The 19,990-nt window shown below is 41.5% G+C and overlaps 1 protein-coding gene across 2 annotated transcripts in view; it reads left to right on the top strand.

The window, feature by feature from the left end:
• Positions 1-3,659: 3,659 nt before the first annotated feature.
• The window catches only part of CCDC186 (coiled-coil domain containing 186), a 30,931-nt gene continuing 14,600 nt past the window's right edge, over positions 3,660-19,990 (top strand). For both annotated transcript variants that reach the window (XM_078599360.1, XM_078599359.1), the window contains exons 1-10: positions 3,660-3,803; positions 6,998-7,743; positions 8,573-8,699; positions 9,298-9,426; positions 10,063-10,275; positions 10,928-11,047; positions 12,723-12,827; positions 14,384-14,482; positions 15,546-15,632; positions 18,189-18,331. In XM_078599360.1, the coding sequence (XP_078455486.1) occupies positions 3,795-3,803; positions 6,998-7,743; positions 8,573-8,699; positions 9,298-9,426; positions 10,063-10,275; positions 10,928-11,047; positions 12,723-12,827; positions 14,384-14,482; positions 15,546-15,632; positions 18,189-18,331 (1,778 nt within the window). In that variant the 5' untranslated portion in view covers positions 3,660-3,794. The remainder of the gene's footprint in view (positions 3,804-6,997; positions 7,744-8,572; positions 8,700-9,297; positions 9,427-10,062; positions 10,276-10,927; positions 11,048-12,722; positions 12,828-14,383; positions 14,483-15,545; positions 15,633-18,188; positions 18,332-19,990) is intronic.

Here is a 19,990-nt window from a genome sequence, read left to right as displayed (position 1 = left end):
CCCATTGGTCCGTCGCGCCCACGTGACGGCGCCTCTGTCCAATCGCGCGCGGAGACGCGAGGGTGGTGTCGATTATCCGCGCTGTGGATTGTAACTTGGGTCTGACGTCATCGCGAGCGTTCAACTTGAAGGGGGGGGGGAATACACGGGCGGTGCAGACAGAAGGGTGGCCGTGTACCACAGCATTTGTGCGGCGCCGTGTACAACAGCATTTGTACTCAGCACAGCTCAGACAGAAGCGTGGGCGGTGTACCACAGCGTTTGTGTGGTGTACAACAACAAACAGAAGTATGGCCGTGTACCACGACATTTGTACTCAGTATAGCTCAAACAGAAGCGTGGCGGTGTACCATAGCATTTGTGCAGCGCCGTGTACAACAGCATTTGTACTCAGCACAGCTCAGACAGAAGCGTGGGCGGTGTACCTCAGCATTTGTGCGGCGCACAGCCACAAACACAAGCATGGCCCTGCACAACAGAATTTGTACTCAGCATAGCTCAGACAGAAGCGTGGCGGTGTACCATAGCATTTGTGCGGTGGACAACAACAAACAGAAGTATGGCCGTATACCACGGCATTTGTACTCAGCATAGCTCAGACAGAAGCGTGGCGGTGTACCACAGCATTTGTCCGGTGTACAACAACAAACAGTATGGCCGTGTACCACGGCATTTGTACGCAGGCTAACCGTGACAGAAGCGTGGCCGTATGCCACAGCATTTATACAAGGGAGCAGACAGAATGTAACCGTGGGCTGCATACACAGGTTGCTGTGCGGCACCCAGCGCAGACAGAAACGTGGCCGTGTGCCACAGCATTTGCTCGCGGCACAGTCTTACAGAACGTGGCCGTGTGCTGCACACAACTGTTGTGGGGCTCCCGGCGCAGACAGAAGCGTGGCCGTGTGCCACAGCATTTGCTTGCTGCACAGCCAAACAGAATGTGGCCGTGTGCTGCACAACAGTGCTGTAGGGCTCCCCAGCGCAGACAGAAGCGTGGCCGTGTGCCACAGCATTTATACAAGGGGGCAGACAGAATGTGGCCATGGGCTGCATACACAGGTCGCTGTGGTCGCTCCCCGGCGCAGACAGAAACGTGGCCGTGTTGGGCAGCGCTTTTGTTTTTGTTTATGAAAGCGAGTCCACACGGGTCGTCTTGGCAAGGGAGCTCCATTGTTCCAAGAACATTTGCCGCACCTCCGATTCATCACGGTTGACTACGTACGGTGCAAAATAAGTTCAACATACAAGACAAAGAACCCCCCCCCCGTATAGCCTTAACAGACTGTTGGGGAAAGTGCTGTTTAGGTGTCACCAACATACATAGTACTGTAACACACACTCGGAGGTAGCTCTTCATCAGCTACTTTCTTACTATCCCCACGGCCCCGAGCTCTTGTCAAACACCCCTTATATATCCTCCCGACTTTCTGGAATCTTGCTACAAGTTATTCTCAGACCCTTCTTGTTTCCATGTGAATACTGTACAATATCTTTGGGTTTCATCCAATCCCCTATCTAATCTTTCGCGCCTTCCACCAACCCCGAGAAGAAGGCCTCCTTTCGGCTTTGCACTTCTATGCTTCCCCTACCAACAGCACACATCCCATCGACTTATCCCCTCCTTCCTAACACCCCAACGCGGGTGTAGAATAATAGAATATGTGGTGGGGGGGGGGGCAGCTTTTTGCCCCCCCAAAAAAGTTGAGTAATCCTGGTCGCTGAATGGGAATTCCAAGTTTGCTTCCTTTAAATTCTGCTGAATATGGATGGAAATGCGCGCAGTGGAGTTCCGTGGTGGCTTTCAATAAGCAGAGCGCACCAAGCAAGGACGTTTCTTCCTCTCCCCACAGTATTAAACGACCTCGCTAGCACAAAGAACATCAATTTAGATTCCCTCTAGTGATCACCACCCCCCCTCCTCTCTATCTCTTCTCCCTGGCTCCTGCCCCCCCCCCTCGCTTACCTAGACAGCCTTTTGTCACAGTCACAAAAGCCCTCTTGACCTCTTCACCAAATTGTTTCTTGCTTTGGTTGTCCCACACGATGACGGACGCTGGTGTAGCGCCCGAAACGTCGTCATTTAATTTACTTTATTTCATACCTACGTGACTTTACCTAAAGAACCAAAGGGTAGAAGAAAGCGCATCGTTGCAGACCGAGCGTGGAGTGTCAAGATCCAGCCAACAAGAGGCACCATGAGACCTCTTTTCTGACCTCTCGGTGTGAGCTAAATTCCACAATCACTACGGTAAAACTCTTTCTTTATTGACTTAACGCACCCCTGAATGTTGTATAGTCATATTACATGGGGGGGTGGTTAAACGTGTCGGGTGATCCTCCACCCACCCGACACAGCCAAGTAATGTTTGTCACGTCAACACAACGTGGTGCCAATTAGTTACCACTTCAGGCCACCGGTGTGTTGGGAGAGTACATCCACAACATTGACGATTTGAGTAGTCCGACGTTTCGCTGGTAATTACATCAACCAGCATCATCGGGCGATTTGCCAGTATAGAGAGGCAATCATCCACATGCTTCCAAGGTGTTCTGTGAATATCGGTCGCGAAAGCCTTCGTGTTAAACTGATTACAAATACTCTTAGGTTTTTTCGGTAAAGTCACGTAGGTAAAAAATTAATAATACAAATTATAGCAATAATAATAGAAATAAAATAATAAATCACGACTTTTTTTAAGAGCTTGTCTCTTGGATTGTTCCTCACTTGATACAGTACATTTAGCTGTGACGGTCCCAAACGTCGTGATTTATTATTTTATTTCTATTATTATTTCTATAATTTTTATTATTTATTTTTTACCTACGTGACTTTACCGGAAAAACATAAGAGTATGAATCCTTGCAGTCACGAAAGCTTCAAATCTAGAATTGATTACATATAAACATATGCTTTGTCCATGTAACAGCCCTCTTCCAATACGTCTGAATAGCGTGGAAGAGTAGGCCAAACACACCCATTGGTTCTTTCGGTTAAGTCACGTATAAAGAGAAAATAATAAATTAAATACTTGCATACGACGTTTAGATTGCAACACAATCGAGAACAAAGCAATTGCAGGTCCGCGCCTTTGCCCCCGCTCAGCACCCCCCCCCCGCCCTTGAGTCTAATTCCGTGACGTCACTCCCCTTCGTGTCTCGCGGTGACGTCACGTAACAACAACAGCTGACCGGGGGGGGGGTCAGCATCGGCACGCGCCTCCCCTCTGCATTTCATACAACTGGTTAGCGGCCCCGCTCGCCCTGCCTCGCCATTGGTGGAGCCGGAGTGCCCGATTATCGCCCCCACCCCACCCATCACACCGCTTGCCCCACAGACCAATCGCGAGGCGGGGATTTACGCGCACCTCGTGCCAATCGCGATCCTCCACCGGCGACTTGCGCCAAATGCGACTCGCCGATTGGTCGAGGGCGCAGGGGGCGCGAGCCTAGGCGACCAATCGCGCGCTGCTCTCCCGGGGGGAGGGGGGGAGGGGTGTGGTCTATTTAACCCAATCACGAGCCGTGCTGCGGCAGCAACGCGGAGGGCGGCTCGCGATTGGTTAAAGAGCGCGTCTCGACCAATCGCGAGGCGCCGTGGAGCCGGGGTTGCGCTTATGCGCTCTGCGAAATCCAAAGTCGCCCCCCCCTCCCCCCCCAGCTTACTTCCGCGCAGTGGAGCGGAGTGAACGTCTCGGTGTCGTCTTCGCGGTGAGTCGCTCGTTCTTTCTTCATCCACGGTGACCTCCGCGTTGCGCTCGAGGCGTCTTTCAACAGCGACGAGGGAAGGAACGATGGTGAATGTATGTGGGGGGGGATTTTGTTCCGACGAGCGCGTGTGGTGGGATAGGCCGCAGGTCACGTCACCGCACTCGCCTAAGTGGGCTACCGGGCTTACAAGGGGGTGAGGCCGCCGGGCCTCGCACGATTACCGCTCCCCCCCCAATTCGTGGTAGCTGACTCTGCTGTCACCTAGTTTCCCTCTTTATCGTGTTGCGTGCGAGTCCTCATTCCATACTGTCCATTAATATGTATTTTAAAATCCTATTCATATTCCCATCAAAGAGCGTATCCAACCAAATTGTACAGTGTCCTATGGGGGATCGTTTATGGCCGCATCACAAATTACATTATTGACGTGGCTTTGAGTCGAGGCTGGTGACAACGTTGTCCTCGTCTTTCCAAACCTCGAGTGACTCGTACAAGATGGGTTTATTGATAGTTGGAATGTGGTGACGTGTGACGAGCGTATCCGTGCTGGTAGAATCGCAGGTACTGCATGTCTAATAGAAATAGGACTGTGGAAATAACCACTTTATGCTTTTGGTCAACAGGTTTTTTTCCTCCAGTAATTAATTAAATAAAATACGACTCCACATACATACACAAATATTGTTTTTAGTTCATAGCCTATGTATCAGGCAGCGCTTTCACCAACTCGTTACTGACCAGCGTGGTTTAAGTAAGGTCAGGACGTGGGGAGTGGACCTCATGCAGCAGTGGATTAACAAAGGGGATGTACTGTACACGCTATCCAGCAGCATTTAATTAGGTAATCTGTGGAGTTGCTATGACCTTCTGTCTCTCAGCAGTGGCAGGTTGTTTAAACAAACACTGCTGGGTTGCCACATGTTTTTTGGCAAACACTGTGTGAAAGCTGAGATGCGTTCAATGCAGAAACTAATATGTAAAATAAGCTCCCCGTACAGTACGCTGCCGTGGAAAATTGTGGGTAACAATAGTGAGATTTACACAGGCTTAAACTTGCTCAATGAAGTGCCTTCATTTGCACTTATATACAGTATTGTCACCAAAACTCCTCCCCCTCTGGCATGAAACATTAAACCTCACATTCCCTGCTCAGCATCATCCTCGTTAGATGCGCATATTCTCCTATTTGTCAAATTGCCCCGTGAAGGCGTTCACTTATAGACTCTTAATCAATCCATATTTTTATTGTATTTCGTTTTTGGCCGGCGTGTGCTACCTGTCGTCACATTGTTAAGGAAAATGGTTGTGAACAAAAATGTAGCAAAAACTGAAACGTGCACATTTAAAAGGCAGAAAGAAGAACACACCGATGAGGGAACATTTTAATGACTTAATTCAAACTGTTAGCAAAAGTAATTAAGCATCGTCAAGAAATGTTGCTAGAATAGATAATGGTCGATGGTCAAGGATAATGACGGAGTGGCAACCAAGGAACAATGGATCCGAGGAGTTGGAATGATGCAATTGGCTCGTGAGGAATTATATTATAGAATCGTGAGTGATGGTGGCAGCTTAGGGAAGCCTTCATTCAACAGTGGATTGACGAAAGCCAATGATGTTCTGGATAATCTGAGAACTGGATCTTAACGCAGAGCTTAAAGCCAGCCCTGGCCATGTCTTTTCTAACAGCAGTGTGATATGGATTTTTATTTTGGTTCACAGCATGCACTGGGATTGAACTTAGAATTGTTAACATCTTCTGGATGAAGACATTTCGAAGCTATCGCAATCTTTATCCTGCTATTTAATCAACCTCGCACTGACACACGTTCTGATCTCATTGCTCCATTGCCCCATTCGGCGTTCTCTCGGACAAGTTCCACATCCCTTGACTGTCGCGCCATCGTTTTTATTGACCATCGGCCATCATCTCTATTAGTGTTGCATCCTGCACAAGCTACTTACTTTTATTAAGAATTATGTCTTTAACCTTGGGTAAGTTATCTAATCCTTGCTCCTTTTTGTCTCAATTTGATTCCAAGCACACATCTTCATGCTATATTGCACACTTTAGAGTCTGTTTGTGCATTTAGACGTTTTTATTCCGTTCTATTAATTAATATTCATGTTATGTGACAGCAGATAATATGCTTTGATTAAAACATTGTACTTTAGGCACATAGGTACGTTGTTTTCATCTTCAAGTTCAACTTTCAAAACGTACTTCAACCTGCACTTGTCCGTTTCTATATTTAACCATTTTGATTCTGGTCCACATTCAATAGCTGTCCTCGGTATATTCTGCTCCGTTTTCCAGTTGTATCTCAAGGACAGATATTTCCAGTTATTTAACGACGTTATCGTACATGACCTTTGTATTGTTTCTTACATATTTTATCCTTCGCCCAATTAAGCAGCTTTCTTCATCAATGTCGGATAACATTCCCAGTAGTTAATTCCTTCTGAATTGGATCTGCATAAAATGATTCTACTTGTTTTCAGGTTCCATCACTGTCATGAGTTACTATTCCATCCTTGGCCATAATTTCTACAAATTATCAGTTGCCAATCAACATCATTTTGACTGCTTTCATTCTCCCTTTGCTTGCTATTACATCATCCGTAATTTCCTGACCTACAAAAGTTAAGAAAACTATATGCATGTCCTTCACTGAATCCAAAATGCACGTATAACAATGTAAACGCGTGTATATTTCCTTGGTTAAAAGTAAGCCCAGCAATTGTTTGTTTTGTATTTTTAAGTCGAGCTACAGATGAATTTCACCTTACAAATGTAAAGTGTTATTTTAAGTGAACGTCATCAAGGAAAAGTTCCACTGAAATGTAGGTTGGTTACTTTAAAATTGCAGTTGTTTTATTGATGTGTTGTGCAATGTCTAAATAAAGCAGAACTTGTACATGGTCATAAAGTATTCGTTAGGGCCAGCTAAAGTAGCTATGTGTTGTCATATTTAAATGCCGGTTGCTATTGATTCGATTGGTATATTGCGTGACATTACTAAACACATAGCACACTGTGTTATGTAAACTAATGTAAAATGGGAACTGAGGTACATTCTGCAGATGTAGCTGCAAAGGTTATTTTGCTTTGTGTCACTATTAAGTAAAATATACATTTACATGATATCTAGCTAATGATGGAAACTGCAGTATTTTGGGATTTTGCGTAATGGATTAGAAATGCCCTTTACATTTCCTTGTGAGGTAATTCAAAGTTTATTGCATGAGACTAATTCGTTGTATGCACATGTGATTGTTTTTGTAGGAATGCAATTTCACGTGGAAGTTGCCACAGGCAGTGGAGAATAATTGTGACTCGATCATGGCTACAGCTTCTTGTGAAGTGCGACCAGAGGGCCAACTTGACATTTCAAGTGTTGTTGATGAGGAAAAGACAAATTTGCTTCAGCACCCAGACCACACTGGAGGATCAATACCTAATGAGGCATTATGTCTGCCCAACGAATCGCAAGCCGTGGGTGTTGGTGCATTGGCAGAACATGTAAATGTTCAAAAAGAGGATTCAACAACAACAGAATTGCAGCCAGAAGAGAGCCTCGGCGAAGGAAAACTTGCGGCAGTGCGATTGAACTCTGAACTTTGTACCAAATCGCGCCACGTAGCAGAAGAAGCTAAAGGTGAACAGAGCGAAGCAATTGTAAAGAGCAGTACTGACGCAAATGTGGTCGAGATGAATAGTGACTCTTCACATGCAGCAGCTTGCAATGCGGACATTTTGGATTCAAAAGCTGACACAAACAGTCATGAAAATATCACTGCACAAGCATCCAGTTCAGACTCGGAGAAGCCAGCACCTGAGTCGTCGCCTGAATTGGTTCCTGCTGAAGAAGCATTGTTAACTGATATCGAGATGGAGCTCATAGAGCTTGAGTTACCTCCAACCATAAAAGTTCTTAATGGAATTAAAAAAGAAGCTAGCCTCGCCGCTGCTTTGCGTGAGCTGGAAACTCTAAGACTGCGTTGTTCTCTGCAAGAGGAAACCATCAATAAGTAAGCAATTTGCACGGCACTGAATTGTACTTTGAATTCCTTATCTGTTGGTAAAACCCTTGGCCTTGCTTTTGTGAAGGTTGTTAATTGTCCTCGCGGATTTGTAGGGAGATGTCAGTTCTTTTTTTACAAAAAAGAAGCCGTTATTAAGATTATTTTATGATTGTACAGTTCCAGGATTGCATCATACGTTCTTCAACAAAACTTATTTTAATTTGACATTTGGCTCCAGTGGATTTTATAAACATAATTTTTATTTTAGAAATGCTGTTTTATGTCCAGTACATAATGTTTTTCAGATTAATTTGTATGCTTATTATAAAATAATGTTTTAGCTATGTCTTTGTTGATGTTTAATATACGGGATTTTAAGCTGCCTAGCATTTAACAGCAAACTGCTGTAATATGCTGCAATGGATGTACAGGGTTTCATATTTCATCATAGATAGCCTTGTGACATGTTTCTGGTGATACACAGATTAAGGTATAAACCACATGTTAACTGTAAGGTTCAGTGTATCATTACAAGGCATGTAACATGTTCAATTTATTGCTTCTATAAATAATTTATTCCAAGACTAGGACATTAATTTAAACATCTGGCGACAGGTACTTTTCCACCTACATTCGGTACTTTTTAACTTTATATATTTAACGGTGCAGGTTTGTGTTTACAATTCCACAATAAATGTACTTTTACATTTTTGGAGCTCCCAAGTGCAGCGAACTTTCCCATAAGTGTGTAATGTTGTAAGGGTAGAAACGGTATGCTTATGTATTCAAAGTGTACCAGCTTCATTGTTTGTGCTGCTAATCTCATCCTTCCCAGGTTGGCAGTGGTTGATCAGAAGCATCAAAAAGAGCTTTGTGGGCTACAAGCAGAGAACAAGAACCAGAAAGAAGCTTTAGAAAAACACATTGCAACAGAGTTGCTCAATGACTCCTCTATTAAACAGGTATTAGCATTTTTTTACAAAGTATCTGCAACCTTGCAGGTAGCAATGAATTATACTGCATTTCTATTTCTGCTGCCTTTTACAGTTAAAGTATGGGATTGTTCATTATGACATGATTGAAATGTGCAGGTGTGCATTATATTTAATAATACGGACTGTGAAACTGCAGCTATCAATATTTAATCTAATGACATTACAATGTAATTTGTTCTAATTATTAAAATAAAAAATCTTTATTGGTATTGTTCTTAATCTTAGAAGATGACCACCATGCACAACAGGTTGTCGTTATATGCTGTGGGCTTAGATGGGGGACAGCAAAGGGCAATGCAGCAAACGCCATTGTTGTACTCTATGCTTACATGTATGTGCTACCTGCGGTCACCAACCCACACTGATCAAGTGTGGTGAGATATAGTCACGCCGGCTGGGTTGTCACACCAATCGGATGGCATTCGGAGGCAAAAGCTGCTGAACAATCTACGCTGGTTATAGGTTTGCAATGCAAGAGACTAGGGCAATGCTCTTGTATTATATTTTTCAAATATATCTGGACGGTGGTATTCAGGTTAAGTATTGTCTCTTGTATTCTTTTTAGCTGGAAGAAAAGCTGCAGGGATACCAGCAGGAGGTGACTGCGAGCAAGGAGCGGCTCGCTGCACAAGAACAGGCATCCAGGAGCGCGATGGCCCAGATCCAGAAGGACTTGACCCTTCGCTTGGAGCAGGTGGGGCTGCATCTCAAGTGCCAAGCGTCTGTTTAGAGTGCAGCCTCTTGCACACAAATCACTCGGCCAGATCCTGTTTTCAGTAAAAACTTAGCATAGGGCTTAAGCTCATGCCATGAAAGAGCCACGCGAATATATCATTTTTAGCATGTGTTTCTGTACACATGTTGATATTAAACATGTTTATCATTTTTAAGCTCGGAGGAGATTTCATTTTGTGTAAATATTCTCACGAGTACAATTTGTTATAGTTGGGTCATAGCACTGTGTGAAATATTTTGTCCACAACAGCTTTTTGTTTTTAGTAGTTTTATCAGCTGTGCTGCTATACCATCTAACCATTATTTGCGGCGTTTGAATTACATTTAAAAAAATTATATCCTTTAAATGTTGTTGAGTTCATGGAGTTTACTCTGCATGCACCATTCACTATGCACTCAAAATTCACATTGGCAGTTTCACATGCATGCATTGCAACTCGTAATTTGTAATACTAAACACATTTAATTTTGCCTTCAATTGTATTGTGATTTACTTGATTTAAGTGAACATTAATATAAAGGGAAGGGGATACGTTTTTTTCCCATCGATCAAAATTAACACTTACACTTGTTTTGCTTTTGCTGTGCTATAAAGGCCAATAAGCGATGCGATGAAGATCGTAAGGAGAAAGAGGCCATGGTCATGAAGTACGTGCGTGGGGAGAAGGAAGCGCTGGACCTGCGCAAGGACAAGGAGGGACTGGAGAAGAAGCTGCGTGAGAGTATAAAGGAAATTGAGAAGTTCACAGCCAGGGTGAAGCTGCTTACCCAGGAGAAAGGGCGTTTGGGCACTCTCTATGAAGCCAGAGTAAGTGGGCATGAATAATCATTTGGTATGTCTCATCCGTTCACTGCAAGATGTTACTGGTAGACTCGTGCTCATTTGCAAACCGGTGCTGTATGCACCTGTTCTGTACAGGGACAGTTGCCACTGGGAGTCACCTTGCCTCGACCTAATCAGGTTATTGGAAAGATTTGAGATGAGATGAAATGTGCGGTGCTTTTGAGTTGCATTGACATTAAGCATGTGCCCTATAAATACAAATCCTTAATTATTATCAGCGTGCTGTACCCATTTCATTTTTCTTTTGCCAAGTTTGCAGTTACATTCTAAGTAAAATGAATGGAATTAAATGTTTTAATGCGATGGTCATATCAGTTTTAGAGAATGCACCATTTCCTCGACCTATATGTTGAACTTCTTTCACACATTACGTAGCGAATCATGCTAATCAGGTGCAGGGTTGGGGGGGGGGGCTTGCCTTCCAATTTCCAGATGTGCTGCATGGTTAGGTAGAGTGGACTAAAGGCTATGTAAAGATACAAAACGATCATCACTAGTGCTATCGATCCAGGCCCTATGCTACCGCATGGGGTGTGAATGTTTCAGTAATATAAATAGTTTATACATGGTACGATTCGTATGACTATTGATTGCTGCATATATCATCTAATTTCAGGATGGAGATGTTCACAAACTGAACAAGGAAATCGAGAAACAAAAAGAAGAAATCAACTCTCGTGCCTCCAAAATAAAATGGGCCCAAAACAAGCTCAAAAGTGAGCTGGACTCTCACAAGGTAATCTCATCTTTAGTGTATTTTGTTTTGTACCCTGTACGAGTGTATACATGTATACCTAGAGCCATTTGTCAGTCCACTGCTGGATAAGGGCCTTCCCTTGCCATTTGTGTCATGTGGGTTTGGCCGTAATTCACCATTCTGGTCAGTGCTGGTTGGTGAAGGCAGGATAAATGTGGGAGCATGAAAGTACAGTACAATAATGGATTTGCTGCATTGCCCTTTGCTGCCCAAAATGTATCCCGCAGCATACAATACCTGTTTCGTTAAGTTGTTTGCACTTGCAAACGATATGCAGGCTCAACGCTGCTTAGTCTCGGGGTGATTTGGTTAGTGTACAGTGTATCGGTACAATTTATGGTTTACAAAATGTCCTCATGCGCTGCTATGTATTTGAAAGGGCATGTCTTACTCATTTTACTCGCTGAACACATTTTATTTATTTTTGTTTGAGTGCGCAACGTCACGTTATATAGAGTCATTCATAGAATGTGACCTTCGTATGAATACTGTACCTGTCTCAAATATTGTGGTAGGTACTTTCTATAATTGTTTCGTCTAAACTGTTATTAATGTTATGGACCTGCATATGTGCATAGCGTGGTGCCACTAGTAATGTAGTGCGCCAAACTCCAAATATTGCAAACGCAGCACGTTTAAAACATGATCAATTATTCATAATTCAATTTGGACGGGGTACTCGTTTATGGATTGCTCAGATAGAGGATTCAGATGCCATAAAATTAATAACGTATAATAAACAGCCCTTTATCATTACACTGCTGGATGAAGGCCTCCCCATTCCAAGTCGGTCTTCAAGGTTGTCCGATCATATTTCATCACAGTGGTGGAGGGAGGTGCTCTGACGTTCGCCCTGGGCCAGAAATTAGATGTGCCAAGTGTTTGCATGCGTAATAATTTTAAATAGGACAATGATGACTGGGATTGCAGATACAGTAGCACTACTTGTCTAATTCGCTGTTATCCACACTTTGTATTATCTGCACACCCTATGCAATCCGCATGTCTTTCTATTATCTGTGCACTATATTCTTCCTATTATTCAAGCAATCGTGTGGATAAAAAATAATTTATCTGTAAGTGTCAGGAAATAATTCCTTTTTATCCAGAACATTGTGCAGATGATAAGAACATTACCCGAATACAATGGCAAATCCTTCCTATTATTCGCGACTAATCCGCAACTCAGGAATATTAATGGATGATAATGATATTGATTATAATGACGACGATTCTGATAGTTATGGTGAATGTTATGATAATTATGATGCTGGTAAATTAATGGATATACATTTCCTGGAAGTCATTGCCACTGGACACTAGCACACATTGCACAGATTAGAGAACGTTTGTACCAAAGTAATCTTATTATTTCCCTTTCCGCAGACTTGACCAGGCACAAAATTATTCCGAAATGGACTTTTGGAAGCATTGTATTTCTTCTTATCCAAGCTTTTGCTCAGATAAGAGGAGTTATCTGGAAGTGGCAGGAAATTCATCCTATTACCCAATCTTTTCATGTTATAATATGATCCATGCCTATAAATCCCTACATTAAGCTTATGACTATTCCACTGTAATGTATTTGTAATTGTTTGGGCTGTTTAATTTATATTGCACGACTGAATATTGTTGTTTGTGGTTCTTTTTTAAGGAAACCAAAGAGAAGCTACGGGAAACAACTGCCAAACTCTCAGAAGCAAGAGAAGAGACGGAACAAATCCGAATGAACTGTCAGGAGATGATCAAGACCTATCAGGTAATGACATTTAAAGGCTTAAAAACTACATTGCATTTCTTTTTCACCACATGCTTTAAATGTAAAAAAATGATGTCTTGAACTTTAGCATAGCTATGGGGATAAAAGCCATATTTATTTGTTGCTCATGCTTCACAGAATATTTGCTTGTGCATGTATTCTCACGATTGGCTTAGTTATTGTTCGTAAAAGTCAATTTTGCTGGGTGCAGCCAAAGAGCTTGTTTAACCTTTACTCGCACATACTTTAATTCCAAAAGTAGTTGTATGTTTGTTTTATTTAAATGTTAGAGAATGGCTAGAATTCAATGGTGCATTAAAAATCATGCCTTGATAATCTTTTGAACGTTCTTCTTCTGCCACTAGATGGCAGACGGCATACACATTTCACAACGGCTGTATACTTTTGAACAAATATTGATAGGTTTATCAACTTATCTACCACTGCATTGTTTTTATGATTATTCCAGTAATACTACATATACGTCTTATCTTACAGGAGAGTCTGGTGGCACAATAGTGCCACCAGACTCTCCCCCCCCCATACACTAACCAAGACAGCATATGCAAAACACTCAGTCACCCACTCAAACAAACAACACTCTATAAAACACTAATCCAGACTCGTGAGATAAATTGCATTGTATTGTAAATATGGAATATGACAGAGGAAAAGCTTAAGCAGCTGCCACTTCACTCCCTGCTAACCATGAACTGTAGTATAAGGGTTGACAAAATATATTTCGTAGCACTTAATGGGGTTTGCAGTGAAATATATTTTTTACTAAATTATACTACTTGTACATGTTCAGCCTTTTGTCAATCAACTGGATGACAGCCTCCCCCATGCTGTGCAGGTCATGGGGTTATTTGACCACAGTTTACCACGGTGGTCAGTGCAGGATGGTAAAGGCAGGAAACATAGACTTGGGAGCGTAATATATAGCACGACGTTGAATTTTGCTGCACTGCTCTCTGCTGACAACGTAGCTCCATATCCTCCAACACATTTCTTTGCATGGTGATCACCAGTCCAAGCACTATGCAGGCTCAATTCTACTTAGATATTGAGATGATGAAATCTGGTTTATTCAGGGCAATTTCTAGGCTTGGATTGATGCTTTTGCCAGAAAATATAAAGAATAAAACGCAATGGTAGCAGCCTACTGAATTGGCCTTTGAGAACCTTTGCAGTTAAGCCATTTAGTCAATAATACAATGTGAGCTTTACTCAATTGATACCATGCAATTTCTCTTGATTGACATATATTTTATATTTTGGCCCCTGAAGATTGTCTTCAAGCTGCACAGATAATACAGTTTCTCTTTAAACACAATAAATACAATCTCACATTTCCTTCTATAAGACATTCTATTATCGAGGTACAAATTGTGATGACTTTGCATCGTTGAAATTTACTTTTTTGCATTTAGGAATGTGGTACCTGAAGCTTTTTACATTATCTTTCACTGACATGCTTTTAGAACTTTTTTTTTTATAAAACGACATCAAGCATATAACCACCCTGAGTATTTGTCCATGGCTCACTTTGGCAGGAGTCGGAGGAGATCAAGTCCAACGAGCTGGACGTGCGTCTGCGTGTGACGGAGGGCGAGCTGCGGAAGAGGAGAGAGGAGCAGAACGACTACATGGAGGTGTGTGAACCGGTCCTTCCTCTACCACTGAACCGAACAATTTAACCCATTCTGATGACGTAACGAGGCCCCCACAAAGCCAACGTGAAAGGGTGTGTGGCACAGTTTGGTGCCAGCTATCATAAGAGTGCGGTCGTGTCTCTACAGTTCTTGGTGGCGAGTCCAATGTTTTTAAAAATAAGGGTGCTTTTCCTCTCTAAATTAACGCTAACCACCTGCGCTTTCTGAGATTTGCTGGTGAACGGGACCCACCCTGCAACTTGCAGACATCCCGCAACGCGAAACGGTTAACTCGGCATGATCTATGGACAGATTTTCAGGGTTGTGGATTAACAAATCTTGAGGCAAAAACATAAATATATTTGTGCGCTGCTTCTCACTCGTTGACAGTCAGTGAGGCAGCACACACGTGACGTCAAACGCATGGCAGGTAAACCTGTTTAAGAAACAATGAAAATAGATGACACGTTCTCCGTCTTCACGCCCATTCTACACAGGGAAGCAATTGCATATGTATTTGTCGCTTAAGTTGCATATGTTTTTCATTATTCGTGTTTTTTATTTGCCCAAACCACCGGGACCCCCCCCCTCCCGCCATTACATGGAATAATCGAGAGTCGACTGTATTCTAGTCCAAGGGGACATTTAACCCTTTCCACCCACCCTTTTAGTTTCCCAACTGCCAACTGCCCATTTGTAATACAATACCTAGGTGGGGCGGGGGGGAGTTTAAGAACAACAGTGGCTGTGATCATTTGCATTGGTGAGTTATTGGTTCACATTCCTTCCACATTTCTTGTAGCACATGGTTGCATAATCTATTGGAATAAAAAACATACCCTGAACTCTTAAGGTGTTTCCCATTTTGGGTGACGATAAATTAGATGCTATACACTTTGCACGAACCATATAAATTGGTGTTCGCATTCCTTAAGCACAGTTGAAAGTTGAAATATCCATCTTATTAGCTCTCCTTTGGAAATTAGAGTTTAAAATAATTGTTTCTATCAATAATTATCGTTGACTGACATTTCTGCATGTGTTCACTCCTGTGAAAATTCAGATCCATGGGGCTAAGATCAAGGAGCTTGAGCACCTCAAAAGGAACTTTAAAGAAGGCATGGATGAGCTGCGAACCCTGAGGACAAAGGTGGGAATATCGGTGTCTTTTGTGGCTTCTTTTGGGTGTCGCTTGGCTTCCCATTTGGGGCTGTGCGGATCAGACAAAAAATATTGTAGAGAAGCCAATGAGTGGGGCATGGGTGAGTTGTTAGGGTGGGGAAATTGTGGAGTCTTATTATAGTGTCATTGCCCACTTTTGACTTGCATCACTGACTCTGTGACTTCGGAAGGGACCGTTGGGGGCTACACCTCAACCCCCATCGCCCTATTTGGTGTTTTTTGTCTTTTCTTGTTAAGGGAATTTTGCAGTGACACCTGCTGATGAGAAACATTTTAATACAGCTGTAAGTTTCATATTTATAGACTGAATTTCATTTTCAGAGAACATGACTGCAATTAATTTGTGCTTGGTTATCAATGCCACAGCCAAGACATTCAAGTACACTGTTACCAAAGCATATGATAATTGTTACAAAATGTATCATGGCTCATGCACCTGTAAGCCCTTTATAGTTGCACATTTGCTTATTTTCAGGCATCATGTGCAATGATGAAACATTTTAACTCCGACTTATAAATGTGTAAGAAATCTTCTTAAAATACTGCAGAATATTTTCGTATAAGGTGTTAAGTATTGTATAATAAAGGACTAACATATGTAAATTATTGTTGGCAGCAAATGAAGATTAAATGTTGATATATATGAAAGGAATCAAGTCGGGTATGGTACTCTATTGATTATAAATGGCCTCCATCTTATATTAGTATTGATTTATGTGTGAAAAGAGTACTCAAGTTGACTGTGTCTCTTACACATGGAAACATTCTCTCAAATATACCTTTATTTGCTTTGGTTGAATAATATAAAGCGAGTCCTTTATAGCCAAAGGTAAAGGCTACATGTTGTAATTCGAAACAGCTTGCCATATCACGACTAAGAGTAATGACCCGTGGAAGGCCAGGAAATATATCGGCAGTGTAACCCAAAAACTAGGTCATCATCAGTGTTTCACGCTTTCTTGGGCAAATGGGCTTGGAGTTGCTGATCTGTAAATGGCAGTGATGGGAGTAGGGAAGCAGGAAAGATATTAAATCAGCTGTGCTGGGTGCAATGGTCATGGTACAGTACTTGATTGAGCACATTGTTCGTAGCGACACAAGTTTGTATTGCTGCTGTTCTTTAGTTTGAAAAGATATCGCATTTGGGGTTCCTTTGACAACTTTTACAATTCATTGTTCAAATATGATTGGCTTCAATATTGCACATTCTATTGTACTGAATTTGATCGCAGCTGTAAATTTATGCTGTCGTATATAGATATATTTGGCTCCTAACAACAGTGATGATTCTAATAACGTGATAAAAACATGTATAATGCGTATTAATTTTGTTTAAATTCTGTTTGCCAGTACATTTCATTCTTGTGTTTTTTATTTGAAATTCTCATATTATAGAAACACAAACGTCTTTTCTGTCAGTTCCATGCAGCAGTAAAAAAAAATGGCTCTGCTGTGTAGAATTGGAACATGTTTGTTTTAAAAGTAAAATACGAAATTAATGAGTTGTTTACCAGCATAGTTGATAAGTTTTGATAGTTAATATTTTTGAATGTAAATACCTATTCCTGGTTACTTATTCACCCAATTTATCTTCATTGGTTTACTTTAAAAGTAGAGAATAAATACAGCCTAGAGGTAGAGCTTGTGATGGTTATCCTAAAATTATTGGCTTCATCAAAATGGATTGGGCATTAAAACATTGCTCTGATCTTTAGTTGATTAAGAATTGCACCTCCAAATGTAACTGATCATTCAGTGAAATACATTTTTTTTACCTTATGGCCTTTGGTAGTGCTTTAGAAAGAGTTAAGTAACTCCTGAAATTATTTCATCTGTCGTTTGTATAAAATCTAAAGAATGTTGATTATATTTAAACGGTTAGCAGAAGAAATTTGACACTGACCCTGGGTTTGAATCTGGGTAGCCACCCTTGATTCCAGCCCAATTCTTGATTATGGTAAGTTGATGGTCTCACTGACTGCTGTGAATATTTTTTTTTATTTTGTGTTTCACTTACCTTTTCAAAATGTTACCTCTGAGAATGTAAAATGTCTGTTTGACTGCCATGTGGCAAACATTTGTCTGTGCAAGACGTGTGGAAAATTACAGTGCCATCTCTTGCGGATTAAAGATGTCACTTGAAGAGCGCTTAGAAGTAGTTTTATGACGTTTCCTACTGCAGGCTGTTTTAAAATATGGAGTGCTGCACTATTCTGAAAGAGTGCTAAATGGATAATTCATCTCAATACATGACACCAGTAGCACATTTGGAATACTATTGGTATACATTTTTTTATTGTGAGCACTAAATGCACAGGGCCTAATGTCAACCGGTCCTGTCTGGGTCGGAAAGCCGAAAAATATTTTCTGCACACCACACTTGGTATATCTCTTTCTGTGGCCATAGCTACTGGTCATGTGCATACATACCCAATCCAGTCTACCAGTGACCCCAAAAATATTTTGTGAGAAATCAAGCCCTGCCGCTGCTTCATTGCACACGACTGTGCTGTGCGCTGTACAGGTGAAGTGTCTTGAGGAGGAGAGGATACGCACCGAGGAGGAGTTGGCCAAGTACCGGGAGATCATCAACCGGCAGAAGGCAGAGATCCTGGAGCTGCAGGAGGGTGTGCGCGCAGCTGACCGCCTCCAAGAGCAGATAGAAAGGTATAGGTGGTGTTCTCATGTGATGATTGACTTACTGGCACGCACATGCACAAAGGCTGCTTAGCTCGGGTTCATCTCATGAACACATTAATGCTCGAATATCCTTTTAGTACACTTCAATCGAAATGGCCTTGATTAAGCAGTACGAGTGGACCGCTTCAGGTGTAGGGTTTGCAAAATATTGCATTTTGGCTATACAATAAAACCTTTGATTGCGAGCATAATTCGGTCCGGAAACGTGTTTGTAATCCAAAGCACTCGTATATCAAAGCACTTGTATATCGGTTGTGATCACGTGACACTCGGCAGACAAAGCTTTATACGTACTACTCGTATTGCAAGACCTCGCTCGTTTATCAAATTAATATTTATTTAAAAATTTTGCTCGTCTTGCAAAACACTCGCAGACCAAGTTAGTCGCAATCCGAGGTTATGCTGAATATCATTACATTATGGTTATAAACCTTGCATTATGGTTGAAGGTTTTTTTTGCATTGCAAAGAATAATAGTTTATGTATTTTCATAATCATGTACTTTCAGTAATTCACAATGTCTTGTGCAATTCCAATTAATCTAATTATAAAATTTAGTTCTCAGATAAAGTGACCAATTAATGATCCGTTTTCAAAAGTGTACAACTCAACAAATATTTAAAAAAATATTGATACAGAATACCATGATTTGTATTCCATCATAGTTGGCTGCATGTCTTTTTTTAGATTTGTAAATGTGTACCAGAAAATGTCATAAAAATCCTGCCCCATTGCAACATGAGCAATTGCTCATATTGCAGAACGCGATCGGTTTATTTTGCTAAGGAATGGATTACTTTGAGGCTTTGTTGACTTAACACCTGAGCTTTCGGGCAACAGATGTGAAGTGTGTCTTATTGCACCTTGTGTAATCCCATCTGGGTGGCTCGTACGATCATCCATGCTTACGGCAATACTTGGGAGTAAATATACAACCTGCTTCAAATGTTGTGATAGCCAGCATTCTGAGATACATCATCACTCTTTGTTGGGTTACTTTAACAAAGGAAAGGGGCACTATTACTGGGCCGTTTTGGGAACATTTATATAATTGACCATATTAAGGATAATTTTGCAGAGTTATTTTTTTAAATGCGCTTTTTTATCAATACTGTAGATATGAAGCAATTATTGACTGTCAATACATCAGTGTAGGAGCACATAATATACTGTAATAATGCATACATTTTGACTTCAAGAGGAAAAAAGGTGTTCTTTGATACATTTTTGTTAACTCTTTAGAGCTTGACAAATCCTCCAAAAAACGCTATATTGTTAATTAATCAGAATATGACACCAATTACATCGATTTCTCATTGGCTGTAATATAAGTGGAAGATGTAAGGTGTAATAAACCCATTTCTGGTCGTTTATAAGTGCCTTCATTGTGATAGTTAGACTGTCTAATGATTCCTGATATAATTGCTCATTAGAGGCTTATTCACAGAGAAGGGTAATTCAGAGTAGTTAGTCCATTTCAAAACATTTCTCTTAATTCGTTTTCCTAATTATTGGGATGTAAAGTTTTGTTTTTACCATTTCCCTAAATCAGGCAGCAGAGAACACACATGTGGCTTTCATTAAATGGAGTTTATGCTTTATAGGCCGATTTAAGCAAGAGCAGGA

This window comes from Lampetra planeri, chromosome 12 (assembly GCF_965212315.1).
Source record: "Lampetra planeri chromosome 12, kcLamPlan1.2.h2, whole genome shotgun sequence".
NCBI classification, from domain to species: Eukaryota; Metazoa; Chordata; class Hyperoartia; order Petromyzontiformes; family Petromyzontidae; genus Lampetra; species Lampetra planeri.
This window is presented reverse-complemented; position numbering and strand designations above follow the sequence as displayed.